We start from the raw sequence: 25,669 nt of genomic DNA, 5'->3' as shown, positions 1-25,669 counted from the left end.
CAGGGACGAAGGTGCTTTAGGAGCAGAGGCCAGAAATAAAATCGAACAGTGGGTGAGGGTGAAGTGGTGAGCTGCAAGAGGCACCGAAAATTCCTTCTGCTTCAGACATCTGCGAAAAATATCCTGTTAAAAGCAAAACTGAGCTCCTACCCCGGCCTCCCTCATTCCCTATTTACTGAGATCCCAAACAGCTCCATGGTGGCAGCTGACTTCTGTTTTCTGTCTGTGTGAGCACACGTGTCTCATCACTGTGAAATGATAAAAATTGTTTAAAATAACATAGCAAACCCCGGAAAAGTGCTGGGTGCTCACACAAGGATAGGAATGGCCATGAGATGTCTTCATGGAGGAGCAGCAGAGTTCAGGGGCACTCCAGCAAGCCCCCATCCCCGAGCCTGGCTGTGCTGACAGGGGCTTTGGCTGTGATTTGCAAAACGATCATCACTCCTCGGAGGAAGGATGGGATTTACCCACAGGTGCAGGTCTGGCTGGAAATGGAGCACAGCTGCCTGGCTGGTGGCGATTCTGCCACCCAAGGAGCCACCAAGGGATAGCCCTTCTGCCTCCCCAGAGCCCCTCTGGACAAGGGACCGCTCCGAGCATCCCCAAATCCTCCGTCCCCAGCCCATCTGCTGCTCGAGTCCCGCTCCCGGCTGCAACGTCGGGGTGGCTCCCACTCCTCATTAGAGGTCGCAGCCCCTGAGCAAAGATTAATCTGGCACTTGTGCGAATTTATCTGCTCTGACCTCGCAGTCTGGAGACTGGTGGGGAGTTTACTGTCCCCTGAGCTGTCAAGCCAATTCCCTGCAGTACCAAGCTGTTGTTCTTGGCATCTGCTAGGCAGAAAGACTGTGAAACACCCCAAATATCTGTTTGTTTTAAAAGGTAAATATTAATTTCAGGATGCTGTTTACATAAGCAGACTCTCCGAGCTTGAACTCATTGCCTTTTGCTAGTGTCACATGGTATTACTGTGTATTTAACATTTATTTAACTCTACTTGGTCCTGCTTGTGCCAGATGGCAAACAGCCTGCACAGCCAGGCAGGGCTTAGCTCGGTGCTGCTCTGAGCATGACAAGGGGGTGGGCTGAGACTGCAAAGTTAAAAGTGTGAGCAGTTTTGTGACTGCAGGTTCCTGAGTGACACCAAAACACACTGTGGCTCTGATGTCCCTGAGGCTGGGGGATGACCCTGCCTCCAGGAGCGTGGCAGAAGCCAAAAGCAAAATGACCAGGGAATCATCCTCTGGCAAGCCCAAAACAGTGCAAGGGCTGGGCTTTCCTCAGCCCTGGTCTGATCACCTTGGCCCGATCCTGCCTGGCACTGAGCTCCCTCACTGCTCCATAGGGAGCAGGTCTGTGGGTCCCAGCGGAGCAGTCCCTGCCAGGCCATAACAGTTTGCATGCACTGGGTGGGAAACCCAGAGCTGAAAGGCTGAGCTGCACAAGTGGGGGGTGCCCAGCTAGCCGGTGACCTGGAGCAGATGACATGGGAGACGACCTGCTCACTGGCTCCTGAGGTCCTGAGTTTGTTCATCTCAGTGTAGAGCTGAGAGATCTTGCAAAGTGATGCACAGCCCCAATTCTGGAAGCTCACATGTCTCTTTTCTGTCCCTCCTGTCATTTACTCTCCCAGCACATTTTTGGGGTAATGCAGCGCTGTCGGTGTCACTGCTTCCTCAAACAATGAAGAAATGCAGCCAGATGGCCTCTGGAAAACAAATATGGTATTCAAGACAGTATCACCCTCTTTCTGGCTGCAGCAGACACCCATCAGCTTGAAAATACAAATGAAGGGGATCTGAGATGGTTTCAGGGGCAGCATTACAGCCTCTAAGTTGGGATAGACACTGTCATGCTTCGAACATCTGTGTTTGAAGAAAGAGACCTGCATGACAAACAATGTCCCCAGGTTTTATCACAGAATTATTGCCTGTTTGGGCTTGATCTCTGCTGTGTGCTCTGCTTCCTACCCGCTGAACAGGACCCATCCCACCTTCCTCTCCTCCAGCAGTTCTTCCTCAATGAGATCCCATCCTCCTCCCCCCAGACACGCTTGCCTCTCTGGGCAATGCTGACCACTCACATTGTGCCAAGAGAAACACTGACCAGACACCAGGACTGACCTTGGGGAACCACCAGCCTCCAGACCTCCCTTCTGGCACCATCTGCCTCCCTCCCCTTTACCTTAGTTCTCACCCATGTTAATGATGCTTGTACTAAACTTCTTCATTTTGCCTTGTTTTGAAAACCAGTTCCCAGTGAAGAAAGCAGGCAGGTTACTCTGCCATGACCTGCCCCATGAGACAAACCCTTTATCTCACTTCCCACTCATTTTTATGACAGTAATTACTCTTTTTTCGACGTTTTTAGAGCTACACATGCTCATGAGATGAAAGATTTCTAAATAACGTTCCCTCTGTCTCTTGTGTTCACTGTTCTTTGATCAAAGCCATTAATCCTTGCCACTAGATTTGCCTTCCTTGTAGAGGAAATGGGAGGACCAAGTTGGTGTGGGACCTGAGAGGGGACAGCAAAAGGGTGAGGAAGAGGCAGGACAAGGATGTGGGGAGCAAGAACAGGCATACATCTTTGCCTGGGTGAGTTTTTCCAGCCAAGGGCTATGGTCATCAGCTGAGACCTTCTCTCCCTCCAGCTCAATGTCCTGCTCCCTGCTTTTAACGCTGGTCTGCAGAGAGAACAACCTTCAGCTGCCCTCAGGTACCTCAGCAACTGCAGGGACAGAGCACCTCAGACCTGCTGGTGTCTCACCTCACTGCACACCCTGCTGTACAGGTAAGGACTCACACAAAGCCACTCTTTGGAAGAGCAGGAGCAGGGTTGCAAAGTCCTTCTCCCAGAGATGGAGCTTCCCACCTCTGTCATGTTGGTTTTGTTCAGAGGGGCACTCAAGGCCATGAGGTTTCATAGGGCCTTGGAAGGTTTGGTTTGGAAGGGACTTCCCCCTGCCATGGGCAGGGACACCTTCCACTAGCCCAGGTTGCTCCAAGCCCCGTCCAACCTGGCCTTGGACACTTCCAGGGATGGGGCAGCCACAGCTTCTCTGGGCAACCTGTGCCAGGGCCTCACCACCCTCACAGGGAAGGACTTCTTCCCAATATCCAATCTAAACCTATTCCATCAGTCTGAAACCATCCCCCCTTGTCCTATCACTCCAGGCCCTTGTAAATTGTCTCTCTCCATCTTCCTTGTCACCTCCTTTCACGTACAGAAAAGCCACAATTAGGTCACCCCAAAGCCTTCTCCAGGCTGAACAATCCCAATTCTCTCAGCCTTTCCTCATAGGGGAGGTGCTCCATCCCTCTAATCATCTTCGTGGTCTCCTCTGCACTCCCTCCAACAGGTCTCTGTCCTTGTGCATCCTGCTTCCTTTGGCAGGACCTTTGCAGCAGCTCAAGGAGCACAGTGAGTGGAAGGGGACCAAACCCAGAGTGGTGCTTCCCATCAGTGCTTGGGTACAGCAAACACAGCTGAAAAAAACACCCTCAGAGCACGGATCCCTCAGCACGGCACGAGCTGAGGTGTGGGATGCCAGCAAGTAATCAGAGCAGGTGCCAAATACCTGCTTGGACAGCAAGCACTGCTCCCCATGTGCACCAAACAGAAGCACTCCATGGAAAAACAGTCTGTGGCTCGACTGTCTGATATCCAATTAAATGTGCTAAAGATGGTGGGAGTATTTCTTGACTTGTGGAGGGCATGTATTAATATTTTTGTGGTTTCCTGGCCATAGATATATATCATGTGTAGTGGCTGTGTATTTTTAGTCCTAAAAATGCTGTTTGCAAAACTGTGGATGCTCAGTCGGGTGTGATATATGTATATAAATACTTAGACATATATATATATACACACCTCTCTAGCATGTGTCCCCACATACTGCACTGGGCTGAGGAGTCTTTTTCTTGTCCCAAATACATTATGTTTAAATGAGAAAAAGGGTTCCAAATAAAGTCCACATGCCTGTAGAGCTTCTTCTCTAACACACAAGCCTATTTCAAGGACATACAGAAGCATCAGCTGAGTGAACAGGTGTTGCTCAGTTGGACACAGCACAGAAATCCATACTCATAAAGGCTGGGTGGGTTTTTTTCTCTTGGAGCAAATAAACCCTGCTCTGTGTACTAATGTACCAGCAGAACAAAAATTGCATCTGACACCTTTGTTTGATGGCTGTTGATGTTTCCCAAACTCGACTCCAGCTCCAGAGAGCATGAGACAAGCTCAGCCCACTGTATGGCTTAAAATCTGGGGGGTGGGAGGTGGGGAAGGGGTGCTCCCCACAGGACAGGCTAAGGCTGTGTGTGTCTCACAGACAGATCCTGTGTCTCAGGATCTGGGGCTCATCCTCCCAACATGACCATGCCCACGCCCCACATCTCACCCACAGCCCTGGCACCACTTGCCTCAAATATGAGAAAGAGCACAGAGAGCCTGTTCCTTGCTCACACCTCTCCCTCTCTGTAGCAGACACTTGCTGGAGGAGCAGCAGGATGACCACATTTAAAACATGAGCTTGCTTCTGTGGGGAAGTCACATATACCTACGGAAATGTCCCCAAAACTGCTGTCTTGAGCAGCTACATCTTTCACTGGCATTGAGGCCTGCAAGATCAAGCCCTATGTGCACCTTTTCCTGGTATTCTGTGTTATGTAGACAATCCTCTCCTCTCTGGGGTTTCCCTCTGCAGCTGCTCCACCTTCAGAAACCAAGCAGCAATGCAGACCTTGCAAAAGAGCTCCTCTGTGCCCACCGTGCTTTGCCTGGGGCAACATGAAAGCTGTGGAACAGAAAGGAAGAGGAAAAATAAATTTGCTCCTCCTTCAAAGCCTTCCCCAGCACATCCCAGTTCTCTGCTTTGTCTTCCCAGCTCTCTTCACCCTGTTCTCATTCAAGGCCGTGACACTTCACACCAGGGCGTGTCCCTCAAGGTTGTGGTGCTCTGGAGGGATGCAACACAAAGCAGGGCAGCAACAGCCCCACACCATCATCACAGCAGTTCCCACCTCCTCCTCTGCACTCAGGCACACAGAGCATGGGGGAGCCTCAGGGAGATGCCAGGCTGTGGCCGAGGAGCATGTCCAGGTGGCTCAGGAAGCTGCTCCCATCACGCTGGACTCTGATAGAGCCCAGTCTGCCACTCAAGGGGTTTCATAGGCTTTGAGGACCAGCTAAATTAAAACAAAGCCCTTATCAGCACCCCACACAAGGGCCCTTTCTGCTCCACCAGTGTGAATTTGGCCACAGAGAGGCTGTATATGACACTGGGGTGAAGTGGTGGTAAACATAGGCCAGAGCCAAGCTGCAGGAGGTGAGAGCAGTGAGGGGGATGCAGGCTCTGGCAGACAGGGCCCAGGGAAGCACTGCTGCCTCACAAGGGGGGGAGGCAAACACACAAAGTCAAAACGAGGACAATGGGACTAGAGAGATGGTCCTGTCGTTGTAGTGCAAATTTGGATCTGCTCCATCCTGGGACATCTGGGCCCAGGAGATGCCTGCTCTTGGCCAGCAAACTCGAACGGAGCCTGTGGCTCCCTGGGAATCCACAGAGAATCACTGCCAAGCTGCAGTGCTGGGCTTTCCACAGGCTGCTCCCCAGCAACCACCAGCCCAGAACTGGGGGCAGGGCAGGTCAAACCCAGTTTTCTGGGAGCACGGTCCTACTGGGAAACAGCAGCCCTGACCTGTGTGCCCTTTTTTCCCCAAGTAGGGCTTGCAGCTCTCGCTGCCTTGATCATATAGGCACCGACTTGAGGGGATGGATAGTGCCTTAGGGCAGCCAGTTTGGATTTACTGCCCCATTCCAAGAGCTTTCTGTCACTGGAAGTGAACTCTGCCAAGGCTGAGCCAAGAGATGGCAGAGCATCAAGAGCCACACTGGTACCAGCATGACTTGCTAACTGGTGGGAAACTGGGTCCTGGCTCTGCTTCCAGGATCACATATGTATTTTATTGCTGGGAAGAGGAACCCCGCCTATAACCCAAACAGCAGACATTTCTTTCTCCCGCAGCTACTTCCAAGTGTTTTGGGACATCCCTGACCGAGCTGGCTATCTGCAGTTTCCCTAAGGAATCTACCATGGCAAATCCCTCCGGGATGGGAGCAAGGTTGTGCTTGGTTTTCAGATGCCAGTCAGACTTCAACATGAGGAAAAGGTTCTTCCCCAGAGGGTGGTGGGCACTGAACACTCTCCCCAGGGCAGTGGGCACAGCCCCAAGGCTGCCAGAGCTCCAGGAGTATTTGGACAATGCTCCCAGGGACAGGGTGGGATTGTCTGTGCAGGGCCAGGAGCTGGACTGGATGATCCTTGTGGTCCTTTCCAGCTCAGGATATTTCATAATTCTTTGAGGCTGCAGCCTTGACAAACCCCAGGTAGGACTCTCAGGCTCTCAGTGAAACTCTCATGATCCCAAACTCTGGCATTTCTGGGCTTTAAGGCACCTACCAGAAAGTTTTAATTTGTAGGAATGTCTCAGCTCTGACGTGGATATTTGGCTGTGGCAGGACTCACTGGGACATTCTGTGGATGTGGTTTAGTGGTGGAATTGGAACGTAGGAAGTGTCAGGAGGGAGCAAAACCACTTTGGTTACAATACCTGTGGCCCTGGGGCTGGGCTGAAGATAAACATATTCCTCCTCAGGTATTGTAACACCTTTGGGGAGGGTGTACAGGTATTGTAACTCCTTTGGAGGGGGTGTACAGGTACTGTACAACCTTTGGGGGGCTGTGTACAGGTATTTTAACACCTTTGGAAGGGTACAGGTATTGTTACACCTTTGGGAGATATAGGTATTGTAACACCTTTAGGGGTATGTAAAGGTATTGTAACACCTTTTTTGGGGTTACAGTACTGTACCACCTTTGGGGGGAGTGTGTACAGGTATAGTAACATCTTTGGAAAGTGCACAGATATTGTAACACTTCTGGGAGTATATACAGGTATTGTAACACCTGGGGGGTTGTACAGGTGTTGTAACACGTTTGAGGGTGTACAAGTACTGTACCACCTTTGGGGGTGTGTATACAGGTATAGTAACACCTCTGGAGGGTGTACAGGTATTGTAACACCTTTGGAAGTGTGTATACAGGTACAGTAACACCTTTGGAGGGTGTACAGGTACAGTAACACCTTTGGAGGTGTGTGTACAGGTATTGTTACACCTTTGGGGGTACAGATATTGTTACACCTTTGGAGTACAGGTACAATACACCTTTGAGTGTAGAGGTACTGTACAACCTTCGGGGGGCGTGTGTACAGGTATTTTATGACCTTTTGCTTATAGGTATTGTTACACCTTTGGAAGGGCTGGGGAGCCCTCAGCGGAAGGCAGCAACGGGGCCAGACGGTTCTGAGGAGGCTACGCAGCACAATCAGGCTGAACTCCATCACCGAACAGACACACTCCCCACCTCCCCTGCCCAACATCCCCTTCCTGCCCGGCTCCCGGGGCGGGCCGGCCAAGCCGCGCCCCCGCCTCGTCACGGGGAAGGGCCGGGCCGGGCCGGGCGAGGAGGCGCCGAGCAGCCGGGCCATGGTGGGGATCCCGGGAAGCGGCCAGTGTAAGATCCGGGAGCGGGGGAAGGGGAGGGGGGGACCGGGAAAGGCGCCGCGGGGCCGGGGGAGAAGGTGCGAGCGGGACTGATCCCCCCGAGCGGGGCTGATCCCCCCGAGCGGGGCTGCGGGTCCGAGCGGGGCTGATCCCCCCGAGCGGGGCTGATCCCCCCGAGCGGGGCTGATCCCCCCGAGCGGGGCTGAACCCCCGAGCGGGGCTGCGGGTCCGAGCGGGGCTGCGGGTCCGCACCGAGACCCGCCCGGGATGTGCGGTCCGGGCTGTGCTCAGCGGGCTGCTCCGGACTGCTGGGGGGGACCCCCGGGAGCCCCATCCGCAAACCCAGCCCGGCAGATGGGTTTGTGTTCCATTTCCAGGCTGGATGGGTGGCCGGGAACATGGGTTTGGTGGCCGGGAATAGGGGTTTGGTGGCCGGGAAGAGGGGTTTGGTGACCGGGAACAGGGATTTGGTATTTGGGAACAGGGGTTTGGTGTCCGGGAACAGGGATCTGGTGACCGGGAATAGGGATCTGGTGACCGGGAACAGGGATTTGGTGACCGGGAACAGGGGTTTGGTGACCAGGAACAGGGGTTTGGTGTTTGGGAACAGGGGTTTGGTGGCTGAGAACAGGGATTTGGTGACCGGGAACAGGGATTTGGTGACCGGGAACAGGGGTTTGGTGACCGGGAACAGGGATTTGGTGTTTGGGAACAGGGGTTTGGTGTTCGGGAACAGAGGACTGGTGACCGAGAACAGAGGTCTGGTGACCGGGAACAGGGGTTTCGTGTCTGGGAACAGAGGTTTGGTGTCTGGGAACAGGGATTTGGTGTCTGGGAACAGAGGTCTGGTGACCGGGAACAGGGGTTTGGTGGCCGAGAACAGGGATTTGGTGACCGGGAATAGGGATCTAGTGACTGGGAACAGGGGTTTGGTGTTCAGGAACAGGGATTTGGTGTTCGGGAACAGAGGTTTGGTGTTTGGGAACAGGGGTTTGGTGGCCAGGAACAGGGGTTTGGTGTCTGGGAACAGGGGTTTGGTGTCTGGGAACAGGGGTTTGGTGTCTGGGAACAGGGTTTGGTGTCTGGGAACAGGGGTCACCATCGCAGGCTGGGAGTTTTGGCAGTGCCAGATCTCAGGTGTTGTGACCAAAGTGGTTTTGCTCCCTTCCTGGTGCTTCCCACATTCCAAGCCCACCACTAAAGCACGTCCATGTCCCAGTGGGTCGTGCCACAGTCAAATATCCACGGCAGAGCTGAGACACGAGTGTTTTTTCTTCCACCATCCAAAGGCACTCGGATGGGCAGTGACCTGTGTGCGTGTGAATCCTGTGTACATGAATCCCGTCCCTTGCAGCATCCTCTCCTGCCTGGGGCAGGGAAGGTGAATATCTCCAGCTCCATTTTCCTTAATTTCCCAAAGCAGGAGGTCTGTTGCCAGGTCTGTGCTCTCTGAAAGCCGCGAGGTTGGTGCTGCTGCCAAGGAGCACAGCACACAGTCAGTCTGTGCCTCTCACCATATCAGCCTCCTGAGCGTTTTCCTCATCTCTTTATTGTTTATCCACATATGCATCCATATTGTTTATCCACAATTTGGAATGGAGGGTGAGCCATCCCAGGATGAGGAGCGAGGTCCGTGGTGTCTGGGGGTAGTGGCTGTCCAGGCTGACAGCCTGGATGGGCCATTTATGCAAAGGCTGGATCACAGCCTCCAGATGACTCTGTGTGTAAGTCATAGGTCAGGGAAGGAAGAAAAGCAGTTAAAAGCACATCCTAAAGCTCGGGAAATGAGGGGATTTTAAAACGAAGTGTGATTGCTCATAGGGAAGCAAGGTAAGATAGTTACTGATGCTAACGTGGAAACCACCCTGGAAGCTGCATTCTCAATATGGGGAAGGAATTACCAAGTTACAGAAGTTGCAGAGGGTGGTTTTATACTTTATTGTGCTGCTTTGTGCAAGGTGTGTGGAGACGTTTGGGATGAGGTTGTTACCCCTTAAGGCAGTTCCAAATATTAGTCTGCCAGAGCATGTGGACTTGACACAGCCGGGGGGCCCAGATGGCTGTGGCAGGAGGAGGGCACAGCAGTGGGCAAGCTGTGCCACATCCATGTGGATCTGGAGAGCCCTGGAACCCGGCTCCTAACCTGGCTGCCAGGGAGGGCTCTTCATTTTGTCAGCCTTGAAGAAAAGGCCCCACAGAAGGAGCTGGTGTGAGATCATCTGCTTTAACCCCGCTGTCCAAAGTCAGCCCTCTGTGCCTGATCTTTCTCCAAGCTCCCTCTGAAGTCACATCGGAGAAACAGGCGCTTCTGAGGGTGATTCCAGTCGTGGACACGTCTCTTTGGATGAGACAAATGACACACTGGAGGTGCCTGGGCTTTTTCATTGACTGCAAGGGGAGTTCAGGAGCTGGCTTAGGCTTTGGCAGCGAGGACTTAGATGAAACAAATGCCACCCAGCGTGTCTGCTCACGGTGCATCCTGATGATGTACAGAGAGACTGGTCAGATTTCCTGTTTCTCTTAGACTGAGCACTGGGAGGAGAGACAGACCTTTGAAATCCTGCTAAAAATAATTGAAGCTAAGGGAGAGAGGGATTTTGTCCCTCCATCACAGCTTCAGGGTGGGTATGTCAAACCGGTTCTTCTCTCAGCTGTGACACTTTCTGCAACACTGGGCAAGTGGTTTGAATATTTTATTGGATTGTGGCAGGAACGTCTGGATGTGTATGTGGCTGCTCAGTTTTGCAATCTGATATTGAGAAGAAACACTTCCCTGGGAGGGTGGGGAGGCCCTGGCACAGGTTGCCCAGAGAAGCTGTGGCTGCCCCATCCCTGGAAGTGTCCAAGGCCAGGTTGGATGGGGCTTGGAGCAACCTGGGCTAGTGGAAGGTGTCTCTGCCAGCTATTGGACAGGCTGAATGCTGGCACAAGACATCACTTAGTTCTTGGGCCTGGTGTCTGCCCAAGAACACTGTTGGGTTTTATCTTTGGTCTCAAGAAAGTGAATAATCAGCTGTAGACTCCTAACTTTTATAAGCACAAATTATCTGTATTGCCTTGGTTATCTGCCCAGTGATTTCTGCTGTATTATAAACACAGATCCTGGCAATGTCAGGAGGCTTTTGATTTCTTTGGGCGTGTGTTACAGAGAAATGGATCAGTGCTCAGTGTGAAACTAATAATCAGGAAAGAAAGAAGAAATGTGGGACTGCTTTGAAACTTTGGGATGTTCCATATTAATTTAAGGCACACACTGACTCTCATGAATATGCTTTTCTTACGTAGATATTTCCAATGGGCAGAAATTAAAATGGATCATTTGGGGACTTAGTCTTGATTTTCTTATGCTGTAAAATAAAAGGCTTAAGGTGTTGCTCTTCCCTTGTGCCAGTGTTCAGGAGAGCGAAATAAATTCACTTTTTAAAGCAGTCAGAGAAAAGAAAAAAGAGTTTTTTGATTTGCAGCTTCTCTGAGGATAGAAAAGAGCTTGTACTTCAGGTAGAGCTCATGGAGTTGACTCTGTTAAAGGCAGGACTGGAGTGGAACAGCGAGTTGAGTCCTTTCCATTGGCCTGAGCTGCCAAGGCATCACAGCTACCTGGAGAGGCTGCCATGAACCACTGGGGATGGGGGGAGGACTGCTGGGGTTTCCTTTTTGCTGGCAAGAATCAGAGGTAAACCCTTCCCCTTCAGAGGAAGGAGGTGGCTGTAAAACTCACAAAGGTGAGGAGTGAATCTGTCTCTCCCCAGTCTGATGTAGAAAGTCCCAGGGGAAGGGTTTCCACCCAAACAGGCAGTTTACTGGGAACTCTTCCAGACCACAAACCACCTTCTGAGGGCACTTGTGCAGCCAGTGCCTGGGGCATAAAACTTTTCCTGTGTCCCTGTCACCTTCCCGTCTCTCCCTGCCACATCCCACGTGTTTGATTCAGCTGCAGAGGTGTCCTGGACATCATTTTGGCTGTATTTGTGCACTCCAAGTTAATCGACCCTGACCTTAGAGCTCAGCTAAAACAACCTTTACTCCATTTCATGTTTTTCTAGAGAGAGCAGCACTAACTTCTACGGGTAGTAACTTTTCTGGCAATTGGACTTTGAGGTCAGAATCTGCACATATGTTTTCCTCAAAGACATGCTTTGCAGTCTTGGTGTGATTTAAAGGATCAGACTGTTCGGGCAGGGTTTTTCTCCAGTGTAGATTTATGTTGGTATTTAAGACAGTTGTTGCTAATAGCCCTCAGCCTTGGGTTGCAGGGGTATTTTCAGAAGATAAATGGCATGCTCTTGGCTTGACTTTAGGTCCATAAGTGACACTTTGAAGCTTGTTGAAAAATATTTCAAAAATAGTAGAGAATTCTCTCATCACAGGTATGGTTTTGAATGGAAAACGTAGCATTAGCCTGTTTTTCTGTAGAAATAAAATATTCAGACAAATACTTAGTGAATGCTCGCAAACTTACTACTGCTTTTCCCCAAGTGGGCTTGACAGACACACTGGTTTGTTCACATCAATACCAGCTTCTTCCTGGTTATCTGTATTTTTGAATCCTCATGATCTCCGGTGCACCTGGTTGCTGTAGCAGGAAGTTCCTCCGAATATATCGCCTGGGACACTCCCAGGTGATATAAAACTGGGCGTTTTATCCCGCCTTTTCTAACAGGAGGCAGCAGGAGGTACCAAATCCTGAAGGAAAGAAAACAGGAAGGCTGTATGTGAGGGTAGGGTGGTCTGGCTAAGGACTGGTGAGGGATGGTCGGGTTGAGCACTGGCACCGGTGGGACTGGGCTGGTGGCAGGCGACAGCTTGGCAGCGCTGAGGAGCCACTCCAGGGACCCTGCCTGATGCCCACCTGGCCAGCAAAGCCTCTTCAGTCACCTGAACAGCAGTGGTGAGCACACGGGTGAGCCTGATAACTCATTACAATCCCAGCTATCTTCCGTTTGTTAGCCAGCAAATATTTGCTTTGTGCCTCTGAGCTGCGCATCCTGCCTGCGGAGCCTCTCGGGATCTGGCTGGAGGTGTTTGATCAAACGGAGGGGGAAGAGGGGCTGTGGTGTGGGGTCCAGCTGTATGGTCCTGGGCAGGCAGAGCTCGTGGTTGTCTGCCTGGAGCACGGACAGCTTCCTTTTCTTAGGGGAGTGTTGTGGGCTGCAGTATTTTGTGGCTGAGAGCAAGCATTTTCCTGGGTCTCGGCTAAGCAGAAACTTAATTTAACACCTCTTTAAAGGCTGGGGATATCTCAGCCTGCGGCATTTCCAGGTGCAGGTGAGATTAATTTGCTTATCTGAGGTGAGGGCAGGTAATTGCTTGTGCAGGGGAGGTACCGGAGTCAGGATGTTAAAACACAAAGGAGTCAAATGGCTCCTCTGTTCCTCCCCTGCTGTGCAAACTCGTTTGCATTAAAACACCCCGTTTAACAGAAATTCAGGGTCCTCCCCTCCTCCTCCCTGATTAGCTTTGTTGGGGGCCAAGAAGCCACTGTTGAATTGTGACTGTGAAGCTGCTGAACTTTGAGGGGAGATGGGAAAAAAAAAAACCCCAACCCTTCGGAACTTTTGCGGCCCCGGCAGCGCGTCCGCGGGTCGGGGATGGGGGTTCGTCCTCTGACATCACCAGGACCTCCTGACATTTCTGGTTTAGAAACAATAACTCGCCTTTATCCGTCGTCATGTTTTTCTAATTAGAGACAAAGCTTGGTAAATATTTTTTAAATGATTGAATTTCCCAAGTATGGAAAACACATGTGGGGAGCCAGCCTGGCTGCGTCCGACGCGCCTCTTCCCATCGTGTCCCTCGGAGCACGCGAGTGCAAAGGCAGATTTAGAGCTCCGGGTGACAGGTTTATCTGGGATGACTGGCAAGGATTTATAAACCAGGAGGGGATTTACTTTGCTCTCTCTCCCTCCCTCCCTCCCTCCCTCTTCCCCCTTCTCCCCCTCCCTGCCTCCCCGACCCCCGTCTCAGAAATAGGAAATTGGGATCACATTAAACCCTAATTGGTTTGGCTCCAGCGCTAGTTCGGTGGCTGCCAAATAGTTAATTTATTGCGTGAGAGTTTGGCCATGTGTTGAGAGGCAAATTTGCTTGAAGCAAGGCATCTCTGTAAACTCTACATCCATTCCCGTGCCAGGTCCTGTTTACAGCATCTCCAGAGTGGGGTGCAGGAGGAGCTTTCCATACCCATCCTGGCAGGACAGCGAGGGGGGACCCCACCGTGGGGCTCTGCCTTCCCTGCTCCCCTGCCAAAATTTCAGGAATTGTTGGCCTAAAAGAGCTTAAAGTGGTTTTAGCTGGACTTGGAGGCAGACCTTTGGGAACAGCCAGCCAGATAAGGCAGCCAGATAAGACGTGGGAGGCTCTCAGGAGAGTAAAGGCATGTTTGGGAGACAGCAGCAGGCCTGGGCTGTCACATCCCAGCAGGGCCAGCTGGGACATCCCCAGGGGTGGCAAGATGGCTCTTCCTGGGTGATGTGAGGAGGGGAAATGGGAGGCAGGCATACCTGGCTGGCTTCCCAGGGCGCTCCTTGTTCCTGCCCTTCTCCATGGGGCCGGTGGCTGTTGGACATCCTGGATTTGTCATCACTTGCTGTTGGACTGGAGGCACCTAGTTGTGTTTGTCACCTGTGAAGTGTCCTGGAAGTTGGGCTCCAGTAGAAGAGCTTGCATGGGCTTGAAGGACGAACATCCTTCGTGCTCCATTCACCAGCACTTGACAGGGAGCTGTTTGGATTTAAGAGGATGCTGCAGCCAGAGTTAAAGACTCTCACTGTTAGCCTGTCTCCAGTTTGGATTGTGATTTGCAAGAGGCTGTGTAAGGAATAAATCCATGGCTGTGGCATTTTCTTTCATTTCTCGCTGAGTTAAATAACAAACTTTGTGTAAGGGAGCTGCTTCCAGCTCCGAGGCAACAGAATTATCACCCTCGGGCTCAGCGGAGCCCTTTCTGTGTCAGCTGCTATTTCCATTGTGAACTTGATACCTGAAGGCTCAATATTGTGACCCTTTAATTTTCAGCTGCTGAAACGTGCCCTGCGAGCTGGCTAAAGGGGAAGAACTCAGAGGGGAATTTGCAATAGTTATGCAGTGGGAGCAGTGTGTTTCTTTGGGTACTTCTTAAGTGCTGAGTGTTGAGGAGAAATTGATAGGTAGTAGCAAGGCACATTTAGCAATACTTTTCCTTCTGTAGCTCTTGCTTCCTGGGATGTAATAAAATCCATTAAGTTCTATTTATGATCCACGGCTCAGTATAGTAATAGTTTTATTTGGATAATTATGGCTGTTCTCCTGATAATGAGAATACTGAACATTTCCAGGCATACTGCAATGTTTAGAGGGGTACTGGGTTGGCACAGTTTTAAAACTGGGTTTGCCAGTTTTACTGAGGAGTCAGAGAGACACCAATTGAAAAAAAAAACCAAACTGGATTAAGCCAAGCCTCTTTGTAGGAAGGCAGCTCCTGCCCATGGATGCCACGTTGGGCTGTGCTGCCCTGGATTTGCCAGCCATAGCATGGAGGTACAGCAGGGTTAGACAGACCAAAGGGAGACAAACTGGACAGGTACTGTGGAAGCAAATGTGGTAGTTTGTTTTGGAGAGCACCTTTTAATCCCCAGGTCTGAAGGCAGGTTCAACATTCATCAGGGAGCAGCCGCTCCCCACTTGTGTATCTCCTACCTCGTTTGAAATGCAGCCACTTCTGGGATGAGCTACTGTAATTACTTTAAAGTACATCATACTTCCACTGCTTTTGGCAGGAAGGAAGGAGGAATACTGTGCTCCATCGCCAGACAAAATAGAAATCAACAATTGGGATTTTTCTCAAAGAGCGGATCCGTCTTCCCTGCCATTAAATCCGAGTTGGATGGGAGCCTTGTACCCATTTTGCTTTCACGGTGTGAGCGTGGCGTTCTGCAGCACACAGCCCGCGTTCACACGGAGATTTAAAGCAGCAAATTCGAGCCAGAAATTCTTTCTAGCACTTTGCTTTCCTTCTGCTGTTTGCTCCCCTCTTCGCGCTACAGATGCTGATGGATCACCGTCCGCGGCGGGTAACGAGACGCGCTGTACTTTACGTTGTGCCGTGAAACTGTGTCATCTTCCATCTTCAGGAACGTTCTTTCAGGGAGGCATTCCCACTGCTAAACCATCCCAGCTCAGGAAGTACTAAAAACCTTTGAGCTTAGCTTGAGGTCACTTGTGTCACCTGAACACCTTCCTCCTCTTTGCACCTGGGCGCGTTTCTGAGTGTGTGTCCGTGCTTGTGCCAGGGTTGGGGAGGTGTACAAGCAGATGCATCTAGGTTTCTAGCTTCCTTTTTTCCCTAATCCCTTCTCTATCTCCATATTCACAGATGGAAATTGTGTTAAATTTGACATCCTTTTTATGGAGCCCTCCACTTCCCTGAACCAGTTAGACTTTCGCTCTCTACAGCTCCCTGAAAGGAGGTTGTGAAAAGACAAGAGGAAGTGGCCTCAAGTTGCACCAGAGGAGGTTTAGATTAGATATTACAAAAGATATTTCACTGAAAGAGTGGTCAGGCATTGGAAGAAGTTGCCCAGGGAGGTAGTGAAGTCACTGCCTCTGGAAGTGTTCAAGAGGCACCTGGATGTGGCAGTTGGGGATATGGTTTAGGGGTGATAAGGGTGGTGCTGAGTTGACAGTTGAACTAGACGATCCTGAAGGTCTCTTCCAACCTTGATAATTCTGTCATTCTGCAGTGGTTGGGGTTTTTCTTGTCAGATCTGCTTAGAAATGGAGAGAAAAGGCAGCAATCTTGAGGACGGTTTCCAGAAAAATATTGGGCAAATTTGTGGTGACCCTGAAGCAAACTAGTTTAGCAGATCTGGGAGGGCATCCCCAGGACCTTCACAGAGCTGGAATGGTTTAGGGCTATGGGATGGAGAAGCACAGGGGCAGGAACAGATCCTTGGCCTGTTCTCTGCTCTCATCTGTGCATCCATCTCTTGGGAGCCAAGCCACCTCTCACCTGTGCAGCTGTTCACAGGAAAGGGCAGCAAGAATTTACAGAAACATGCAGTGGTGTGTTCACAGCTTGTAAACCTGACTGTGGGCTATCAGGGACTGCAAATCAACATCAAACAAAATGGAATGTTGGGTGGATCACCTACATCCATTTACTGCTGTTTGTTTACCCCATGCTGCAAACACCTGACTCCAGGTTACTGCCCTTCGTCCACCTGAGTTTCCACATTCCAGAATACACTGGTCGGCCTTTTTCCCCCCCAGGGGATGATTTTTTCTGTGAAATCTCGGTCTTACCTCTTTGTCTGCACCAAGAAGTTAATTTTATGGAATCTTTTTAGGAAGGAATAATCTTGGCCTTGCACTGGTTTTGCACTGCAGTACTCTGAAAATGTTCCCAGGCACTTGTCTGACCATTTTCTTCTTGAATATATTTGTCTCATGGAACAAACCTTTTTTTTTTTTCCCCTGTGTAGTGAGGGAAAATAAAACCTCTTTGTGCATGTGAATGGGTAAATAACTATCAGAGCCCACAAACTGTTGAGCAGGTGATTTTTAGATCTTAGATTTTAAACTGCTATGAGTTTAATTTAAATGTAAAGTCTTCAGTCCCTGCAGCTACTGTGTTCATCAGGTTTTATTTCCCATTTAATAATTACAGCAGTTTCCCTCGAGCCCTATACCTCTAATTAAGAAAGCTAAGTTTGAGATAAAGTTAATGAAATGAAATTTGTTATGTTTTTATGGTGAAATACATTCACAAAAAAAAAAAAACAAACATTTGTAGACTTCATCACTTCTCCTGAACATTGTTCACCACATCTCCTTGTTCCTCCATCAGTGCTGAGGACTGTCCTGGTGGTGTAAGGACAGCTGAGCATCAAAGACTAGGATCTTGTGGATGCAGGAATTGTTGCCTTTGGTTTCACAGGTCCCAAACAAGGTGGTTTGGCTGGCACAGGATCTCTGCTTTTTCTTGTGTATGTGTCCATAAGAATTGCCTCAGTTTCCAGAGCCCCTTTTGGTGAAAGCCAAGGCGAGGAGGAGCCGGTGGACAGATCTCCCTGTGCACGTGCAGCACACCAGGAATCTCAATCTGTCACTGATGATCCCATCCAAGTGGCTGTGCTGCTCCCAGCAGCAGCCCCCTGAATGGAGATGCACCTCTTCACACCTGTTTTATAACAACAGAAGCAAAATATTCAGGGCATCCAAATAGTTTATAGCCCAACAAACAAATTCTGGCAGTGGGAGCGCGAGTTTCCATCTCATTAAGCTGTTGGCAAGGCTCTGGTAATTCCAGTCACTGATACAGTGCAGGAATTATCCCTCGACACGACTGGCTGTGTCAGGTCAGAGCATCACTGTTCTTTCTCAGCAGTTGTGTGTTTGTACTTGAGGGTAAAAGAAAGTGTTGAAATGTCAATTCACTGGGTTCTTCTCTGGTGCTGGAGCAAGGTCTTGTGAGGTCAGGAAAAAAGTGTCTGAGGATTTCTGTACCACGGGCACAGAGTGGATTTCTACCCCTAAGTTGTAATGAGGAATTTTTTTCAAATCTAATAATTTTTTTTTAGTACAAAACCTGACAGAGATTCTCAGCTTGGCAGAGGCTAGAAGGTTCATCTTGGAGCTCAGCAGCCGCACTCCAACACAGTTTGGCTTTGACTCAGTTCTTGCCATCTCCCAGCTCTTCACTGGGCTGTGTGAAATCAGCTGGAGCTTTTGATCCACTGTCTGGGGGCAGGTCAGCCATATCATGGCCATTCCCATTTTGGGAAGTGTGCTGTGAGTCGGAGAGATGGAGTTGGATGAGCTGGAGACTGTGATGTCCTCTGGCTCCTCCGGCAGGCAGAGGATGAGGCATTTTGTTGGAAGGGTGGCACGCAGATGTCTGGAGGCATGGGAAGTGTGTCTCCAGTGCTGTTACAGATTTTATGGTGTCTTGCAAACAAGAGAGAGCAGTTTGCTCTCCCTGCCACGTGTTAACCTTCCACAGCTTGAGACAGGCACATGCAAAATTCATTTCAGAGGTTGCTCGTCCAGTCCCAGAGACTAAGGAATGTTGTAGTAGGGCTTTTATAAAATTTATGTGCTTTAGCAAAATTCCTATAGTTTCCTCATTAAAGCAGGATTATCCTTTTGTGATTAGCTGCTCTGCATGGGTGAGGAAGACAGCCACACTCCACTTTCCTAATGGACTTTTCCTGCCTGTAGAGATGTGCTGAGAAAGGGGAGAGGCCGAGTTCCCAGGAGACACAGGGATGCAGGTGTTTGGAAAAGGGACCCAAGAGGAGCTTTTACAAATGTCTGCTTGATTTGACTTGACTCCTGAACACACAGAATTGTAGCAGGCTGCACCTCCAGCACTTCCTGCCATTCAAACATCCCATCTCTGAGACTTGTCCTGGCATTTAACAGCCTCTGTTGTTGGCATGAACCTTAGGGAGTGAACTTGCAGCTTTTCCATGTGCCGAAACAATCAGGCAGGAGAGCCTTTCAATTTGCATAAGGATGTTCCATAGTCAATAGAAGCTGATCCTGCAGGCTTTCTGGAACTAATTCCTGTCAGTTTGGCTTTGCAAGATCTAATGTAACCCTCAAATTGTCTCCTTTTTTCCAAAAGTTTATTATGTAGAATCACGGAATGGTTTGGGTTGGAAGGGATCTTAAAACTCATCCTATTCCAGGCCCCTGCCATGGGCAGGGACACCTTCCACTAGACCTGGTTGCTCAGAGCCCAATTCAGCCTGGCCTCAAGCACATCTCATGGATTTTTTTTTCCCCAGTATGACTACAAGTCTGAATTCAGTTCAAGTTATCTAAAAATCACTGCTAAGTAACAAATAGCTTCTTCAACTGATGCTGTAGTTTCCAGACATTTGGAGCCGATTGGGAAGTGGGTTTGCAGGTTTTTTTTAGTGCACTATCTGCCTCTACAGCCTGTAGACACATAGTTACATACTTTTGTGTTCCTAATATAAATATTACCATCATTGACCAAGGACCTGCAGGAAAATGGTGCAGAGAAATGCTGAAGCAGCACTGCTAACCTGGTAGATGTATTACACTGCTGCTTTGTGGTGAGGAGTCTCCAAGAAGAATGAACTGTTGGACTAGAAGCCTGCCCAGACTGCAGTTTTAAACTCAAGAGAGGTGTTATTTGACATGACTGCTGTAAAAATCCCTCAAAAACCAGTTTTAGTGCTTCTCTTGCTCTGCTGATAATGACATTCCCTATAGGATAAGTGTTTGTCATCTGTTTTTCTGGAGAAGTAAAATCCCGAGTACTCACGCTGTAGCTTGGAGCATCGGGTCAGACATCAGCAGTGAACAGCAGGATGGTCTTCCTTCCCCTATCCCAACTGGAGCATCCTGCCAGCCTGGAACCCATCAGGGTGCCTGGGCACAGCTGCAGCTGTTGTGCTGGTGGGGTTGGTGCCACCCAAAGCTGTTGTGTGAGTGTACAACGGCTGGGGCATCTCATGGTGGTCTGCTCTGAGAAGGACCAGTGGTGGATCTGTCACTCATCTTCACACCTTCAGGGGCTCCTTTTTGTTGAAAGGCTGCCCAGCTGAGCTTTTCAGGTCCCACGAGCTCAAAGCAGGCAGATTATTAACCACAAACACGGCATTTACAACCTAAATGCTGACAGGGCCTTGAGTAAGGCAGGAGCTGCTGTAACTCTGATCTCCCCCTGCAACACGGGGCAGGGCTGTGCCTGGCCAGGTGTTTGCCTTTAACTGCAGCTGCTCCATCTGCAGGAGCAGGTGGAGCCGTTCAGCAAAACACAGCTGGGAAGAGTTAAGAGCAGCCCCGGAGGTGCTCGTTCACCTGGGCAGAGGACACCCCAAAGCAGGATCACAGGCAATAAACTTGGCTTCACCTCAGCCACGGCTCTGGGTAGAATTAATGAAATGAAGAGGAAGTAGATGTATGCTCAAGCTGTTTTAGTTTTTTTGGTTTTTTTTTTTCTCAGTAGCAACAGCCAAATCAAATCAGCTCTCTCCAGAACGCTGCTGTTTAACCGCCCCTGCCATCAACTCCTACCCCACTTCGGAGAAGCTTTGCTGGTGAATCTCTCTTTTTCATCTCCTGCTTCACGTTTTTATTGCTGTTCTCTTAAATTAAAATGTTTCTTTCTTGTTCCTTCCCCCCAAGAATTTTTTTTAACAACTTAAGGTGTAGAAAATCAAGATTTTGATGACTTTTGAAGTTTCAAGTTTAGTAAATCTGAGGTTTGGGTTCTTTTCTGTGTATGTTAATTAACTTCAACATACAGATGGTTGGCTTCTTCTGGCTCTTGAAGTTGTCTGAACATGTACAACCAGTGTGTGGGGTAGGAGATACCTGACTTCTTTGATGTGATACTCTCAGTGCTTTCAGCCTATTGCAAAATCTCTTTGAGCTTCCATCCCCTTGCACAGGGATGGTGGCACCTGGGTGTGAAATGCTTGGATCCAGGGCAGGCTGCTCCTTAGAAATGGTTTCTTGCTAAGGACTTAGGGTGGAAAAATAAGTTTGGGGAAGTTTGCATGACTCTCTGCTCCCCATCTCTCTGACTCCACAGGGAGTTTTGTTGTTAGTGCTGCTGGGTTGGTGTGGAAAGAGCTTGGACACCCACCTCACAGCTCTGGGTGAGGTGGGTCACCCTAAAGCTGTGCTGAGGCAGCTATGGCTGGAAGGGTTGGGAACAGCTGTGGTGGTGTTGGAGGGACCTGAGGCAGCAGTTGTGAGTTCCCTCTTCAGCTTCTGCATGTTAAACCTGAAAGGTTGTAAGGCTGGGTGGGTTGAGTGCTCTGTCAGCCTGGTCTTGCTCAGCTGTTTCTCTCAGGAGAAGGTGGGTATGGTTTTCTGAGACCTGATTTTCTGTACCTGTTATGTTTTGTTAAATAAGGTTGTTTCAGAAGGGTCCTGTGATTGAATCATTCTTCTCTTGGAAAATGTCCATTTGTTAAGACTTTCCTTGGGACCAGAATGTTCTCAGGAGATCAGAAACAACTCTTAGGCGCTCCATATTTGTCTTTACTAAATTATACAGCATGGCCTAAATAAATATTTACTGATTTGAGTCTGGTCTTTGGCATCCTGGTAGAGCACTGGCTGCTTGACCTTTGGCTGTCCTGATGTCTTCTTGTTTTGTGTAATTCTGGAAAGAATATTGGGGGTTTTTGTTTGGTTTTGGTGGGTTTTTTTAATAGCCATATGGAAGGAGATGATTTTAAGTCCAAGTGTCACAAGGTAGGGCTGTTTTAGGCCCAGGGCTCCTGCTTGCTGAAGGCAGCAAATGGTGTCCTCAGCTTGATCTGGGGGTGAGTTCAGGGGGAAGGGTGGATCCTGGCAGGTCCTGGTGCATCCAGCAGCACCACCAGACACCATTATGGTCCCACATGTGCCCTTGTCGAGAGGGAAGGGCCCACTCCAGTGGGATCGTGGGCTGAGCTTGGCTGTGACTCTTGGAGGAACAGTGTAATGGGAATGACAAGAGAGTTGGACCAGGGGAGAAAAATTCATGTTAGCCGGAATATGGCTTTTCATCCTCTTAAAATTCTTTTGCTTCTTTGAAGTGTGAATCCCAGATGCTGCAAAAGTATTTTTCCAGACGTGGCTGTGCTGTCTTGCTGTGCATTTTCCACCAAATTGCTGAATTACTGTTTTCTTTCTGGTCTTCAATTTTTTATTTTTTCGTTTTTCATAGCTTTATCTTTTTGTCTGGATGTTTTACATGGCTGAAACTCATTCCTGCCTCTCATACCCATCTGAGAACTCCCCCGTGAGCCAGTGTCCCCACCGAGCTATCCCGTAGGACAGGAATGCTGCCTTTTTTTTCCAGGAAACTTGTAAATGTGAGTTTCCTGTTAACACGAGCTGTAAATCTGCAAATAGGCTCTGCTTCCGTCAGGAGAGGAAGGTAATAAAATTTCAGGTCCTCATTCACTGTGCCTGCTCCTCCTTGAGCTGCATCCAAATGCTCCAGAGGCACGGAAGGAAACCTGCTGGTTGCTCTGCACCTCTGGAAATGAGTCCTTCCCTTTATTTTTTTTCCCCTTTAGGCACCAAAATATGGATGCAATCCTAATAAAAGCCAGTTGGAGAATCTCAAAACCCCTGATGATTCCAAAACGATGCTTCACTGCTTGTTTTCTCCTTTCCTTTCCCCTGCCTCTTCCACCGCAGAGCTGATCTTGTTTTGGGGAGTTAACTCTCACCTACATCCAAACCATTTGGGATAATGAGCTGGCAGGTATTAGGAGACCAGGCTGTGTGTTTTTGGGAGGTTGAGGTATGCTTTATTTCTGGGTAGGTAGCAAGGACAGGTAGCAGACACCTGAGCAGGTGGCTGAGCTTGCTCGGCAGATACTGCAGACTTAGAGCAGCTGGGATGAGTGTGCTGATCTTCGGGATCAGCTGTTGGGAATGCTGGGGAATCTCTGTGCTGTTGGGGAAGGGATGGAGACAGGTGAGAGGCTGGGAGGTGGTGGGAGCAGAGTGTGGAGAAAGGAAGCGAAAAAAGAGTTTAGAAACGAGATTAAAAGGAAGAAGTGGTTACAGACCATGGAAACAAGGAGCAACAACGGGCAGGATAAAAAGGAAGGTCTGGATGGAGGCTGAACTCTCTTAATAAGCATCCCATTAATGAATCGTTTCTCCTGCGGCAGCACCGGGATGTGGACGATATCCAGCCCTCTCCTGCTGACCTCTGCGCTCCCCTCGCTCGCCGCCCGGCTGGTTTTCCAGGCTGGTTTTCCAGGCTGGTTTTCCCTTGGCTCCCTGCCCCAGCCAAAGCACAGCCTTTGCGAGAGCCCCGGGCAGGAGGGAGGCACATGGCAGCGGTGTAAGGGGAGCCTCTCGCAGCCGCCTGTGCCTGGGTGGGCGTGCTGGTTCTTTCGTAAACTAATAGCTCCCAGCAGTGCTACTAAATCAGACTTGGTGGAGCCGGGAGCGGAGCGCTGGAATGCCGGGGCCAGGCGCAAAGGGCTGTGCTGGGTTCTTTCTTTTTTTTTTTTCTTTTTCCTTTTTTTTTTTTTTTTTTCCACCCCCCCCCCTCCCTTTCCCAAACCCAGCGTTAGGTCCAAAGGGTCAGCGGAAAGCAGGAGAGGGAGCTGGCAAGGATGGGCTGTGCAAAGAGCAATGGTTGAAAAATGAATTTAAAATAAAAAAAACACTTAAAAAAGCATGTTTTAAACTGGGGTTGTGGTTCTTTGAGGCTGGAAGGAAGGGGAATCCTGTTCAGTGCTAAACCTGCAAAGCCAACAAACTGGGATGCTGCTGGGAAGCCCTCCTTAAAAATCCTGGGCTGGTGGTTTTAGTGGGTTTAATGAACAAAACAGCTGAAGATTTTATTTTTTAAAGCGACTTATGGGCAGGCTGTGGTGTGGGTGAGAAATTGGGATATTTTTAATCAAGGTTAGTGACAACTAATTAATGACGAAACACCCCTCTCTTGGTGGCTGTGTGGTGGGGAGGTACCACCTTCCTCTTCTGAAGGACCAGGCAAGGAGCAGAGGCCCAGCAGCCCTCAGAGATGAGCAGTCCCAGGGACTGGAGGGGAGGGAAACTTGGGATGAAATTGGGGGAAAAGGCTTCTGTTAAAGGAGCCCAAGATAAAGAAGGAAAAGCCAGAGGCTGTAGCAGGGAAGTCACCGATGGAGGGAAGTGCTGGAAGCAAACTGGGTGCATGATGACCCTGCTGTGGGGAAAGGGCTTGGGATCCATCACTTACATTTTCTTGCTCACATTTTGATTGTCCTTTCTGGGACAAGGCCCAAAACACAAGTTCAGCTGAAGAGTCCTGCTTTGATAAGCTTTAAGCTGTGCTTTCCTAACTGTTCAATACCTTCCATATGGGAGGTGGTAGGGAGTACTCAGAGCCCGGAGTAGGGTGTCTGATCTAGGACACAGCTCTCAAGGCCCATTTTCTCACCTGCAAAAGGGAGGATTTCTGCTTCCACAGCTTGTCTGCACCATAAACACGGGCTAAAGAGGATGGCCCTGCAAGGACTTGGGCAAAAGCGTCAGATCCAGGCAGGTAATTGGGTTTTCCAAAATTGTAGAGAGGTGCCTGAGAGCTGCAGTGGAGCTCCATCAGCACAGCTTCCCATGCTAGGAATGATCCTGATCATGGTGTTGGGCACTCAAAGATGAACATCACTGAAATGACAATTGGAGGGGAGTGGATGTGTGTATTTTAACAAATCTCTGTAATCAAACAGCACTGCTATTGATCTGGAAAATACTGTCAAGCTGCAGAGCTGTTGGACTAGAATTAATCCTCTGCAGGCTGGATTTTACTCTCTCCAAATAGGATTACTCATTTTTTCCATATTTTTGTGTTTAGTTTAAATACCCGTGACAGCTACAGAAGCTTGAATTTCTAATCAGAGCAAGGGTGTTAGATTTAGGAATTGGTTTGTTGTTCTGGGGGGGATGTTTTTGGACAGGATGTCAGTTACTGCCTGGTTTTTCTTTACTTTATGGTCACAGGAATAAGGCAGAGTCTGCTTAGTTGACATGTGTCCCCCCCATCCTTAATGGGTGTCCAGAAGTAAAATTTCAGTAACTTCCTTAAATTGTCCCTGGGTTGGTTTTTTGTTGGGTTTTTTTGCAATGTCTCTTTGTAGTTGTTCTGGGTGTAAAATTCTGCCAGCTTAGTTAAGACCAACTTTTAATATGGTTTTTCCCTTCTCTGGGCAGTATTGAAATGGCACAAAAGCCAAACACTGCTTATGTTCACTCCTGAAGGAGGCAGTATAATTATATTTCCTTGAGAGATGGAGCCTCTCTGCTCTGGAGACAGGCTGAAGGAGCTGGGGGTGTTCAGCCTGGAAAAGAGAAGGTCCAGGGAGACCTTAGAGTCCCTTCCAGTGCCTAAAGGGGCTCCAAGAGAGCTGGGGAGGGACGTTGAACAAAGGCCTGGAGTGACAGGACAAGGGGGAATGGCTTTAAACTGACAGAGGGCAGGGTTAGATGGGATATTGGGAAGAAATTCTTCCCTGTGAAGGTGTTGAGGTTGGATGGGGCTTGGAACAACCTGGTCTAATGGAAGGTGTCCCTGCCCATGGCAGGGGGTGGAATGAGATGAGTTTCAAGGTCCCTTCCAACCCAAACAGTTCTATG

The 25,669-nt window shown here is 49.5% G+C and overlaps 2 protein-coding genes across 4 annotated transcripts in view; one reads left to right on the top strand and one right to left on the bottom strand.

Annotated features, from left to right (window-relative positions):
- PXMP4 (peroxisomal membrane protein 4) overlaps window positions 1-25,669 on the bottom strand; it is a 131,123-nt gene that overhangs the window by 14,211 nt on the left and 91,243 nt on the right. The window contains exon 5 of one of the 2 annotated variants that reach the window (XR_007907034.1): window positions 10,359-10,447. The exons of the other annotated variant lie outside the window; for it this stretch is intronic. The gene's annotated coding sequence lies outside the window, so the exon portion shown is untranslated. Of the gene's footprint in view, window positions 1-10,358; window positions 10,448-25,669 lie in introns of those variants that run through there. 2 annotated transcript variants of the gene reach the window in all.
- The window catches only part of CBFA2T2 (CBFA2/RUNX1 partner transcriptional co-repressor 2), a 60,241-nt gene continuing 42,090 nt past the window's right edge, over window positions 7,519-25,669 (top strand). The window contains exon 1 of one of the 2 annotated variants that reach the window (XM_051802778.1): window positions 7,519-7,583. In XM_051802778.1, coding sequence (XP_051658738.1) covers window positions 7,556-7,583 — 28 coding nt within the window. In that variant the 5' untranslated portion in view covers window positions 7,519-7,555. Of the gene's footprint in view, window positions 7,584-12,277; window positions 12,474-25,669 lie in introns of those variants that run through there. The other variant, XM_051802780.1, reaches the window with a different exon arrangement.

Source organism: Manacus candei, unplaced genomic scaffold, assembly GCF_025592945.1.
Source record: "Manacus candei isolate 608988 ecotype Guabito, Panama unplaced genomic scaffold, ASM2559294v1 h1tg000057l, whole genome shotgun sequence".
NCBI classification, from domain to species: domain Eukaryota; kingdom Metazoa; phylum Chordata; class Aves; order Passeriformes; family Pipridae; genus Manacus; species Manacus candei.
This window is presented reverse-complemented; position numbering and strand designations above follow the sequence as displayed.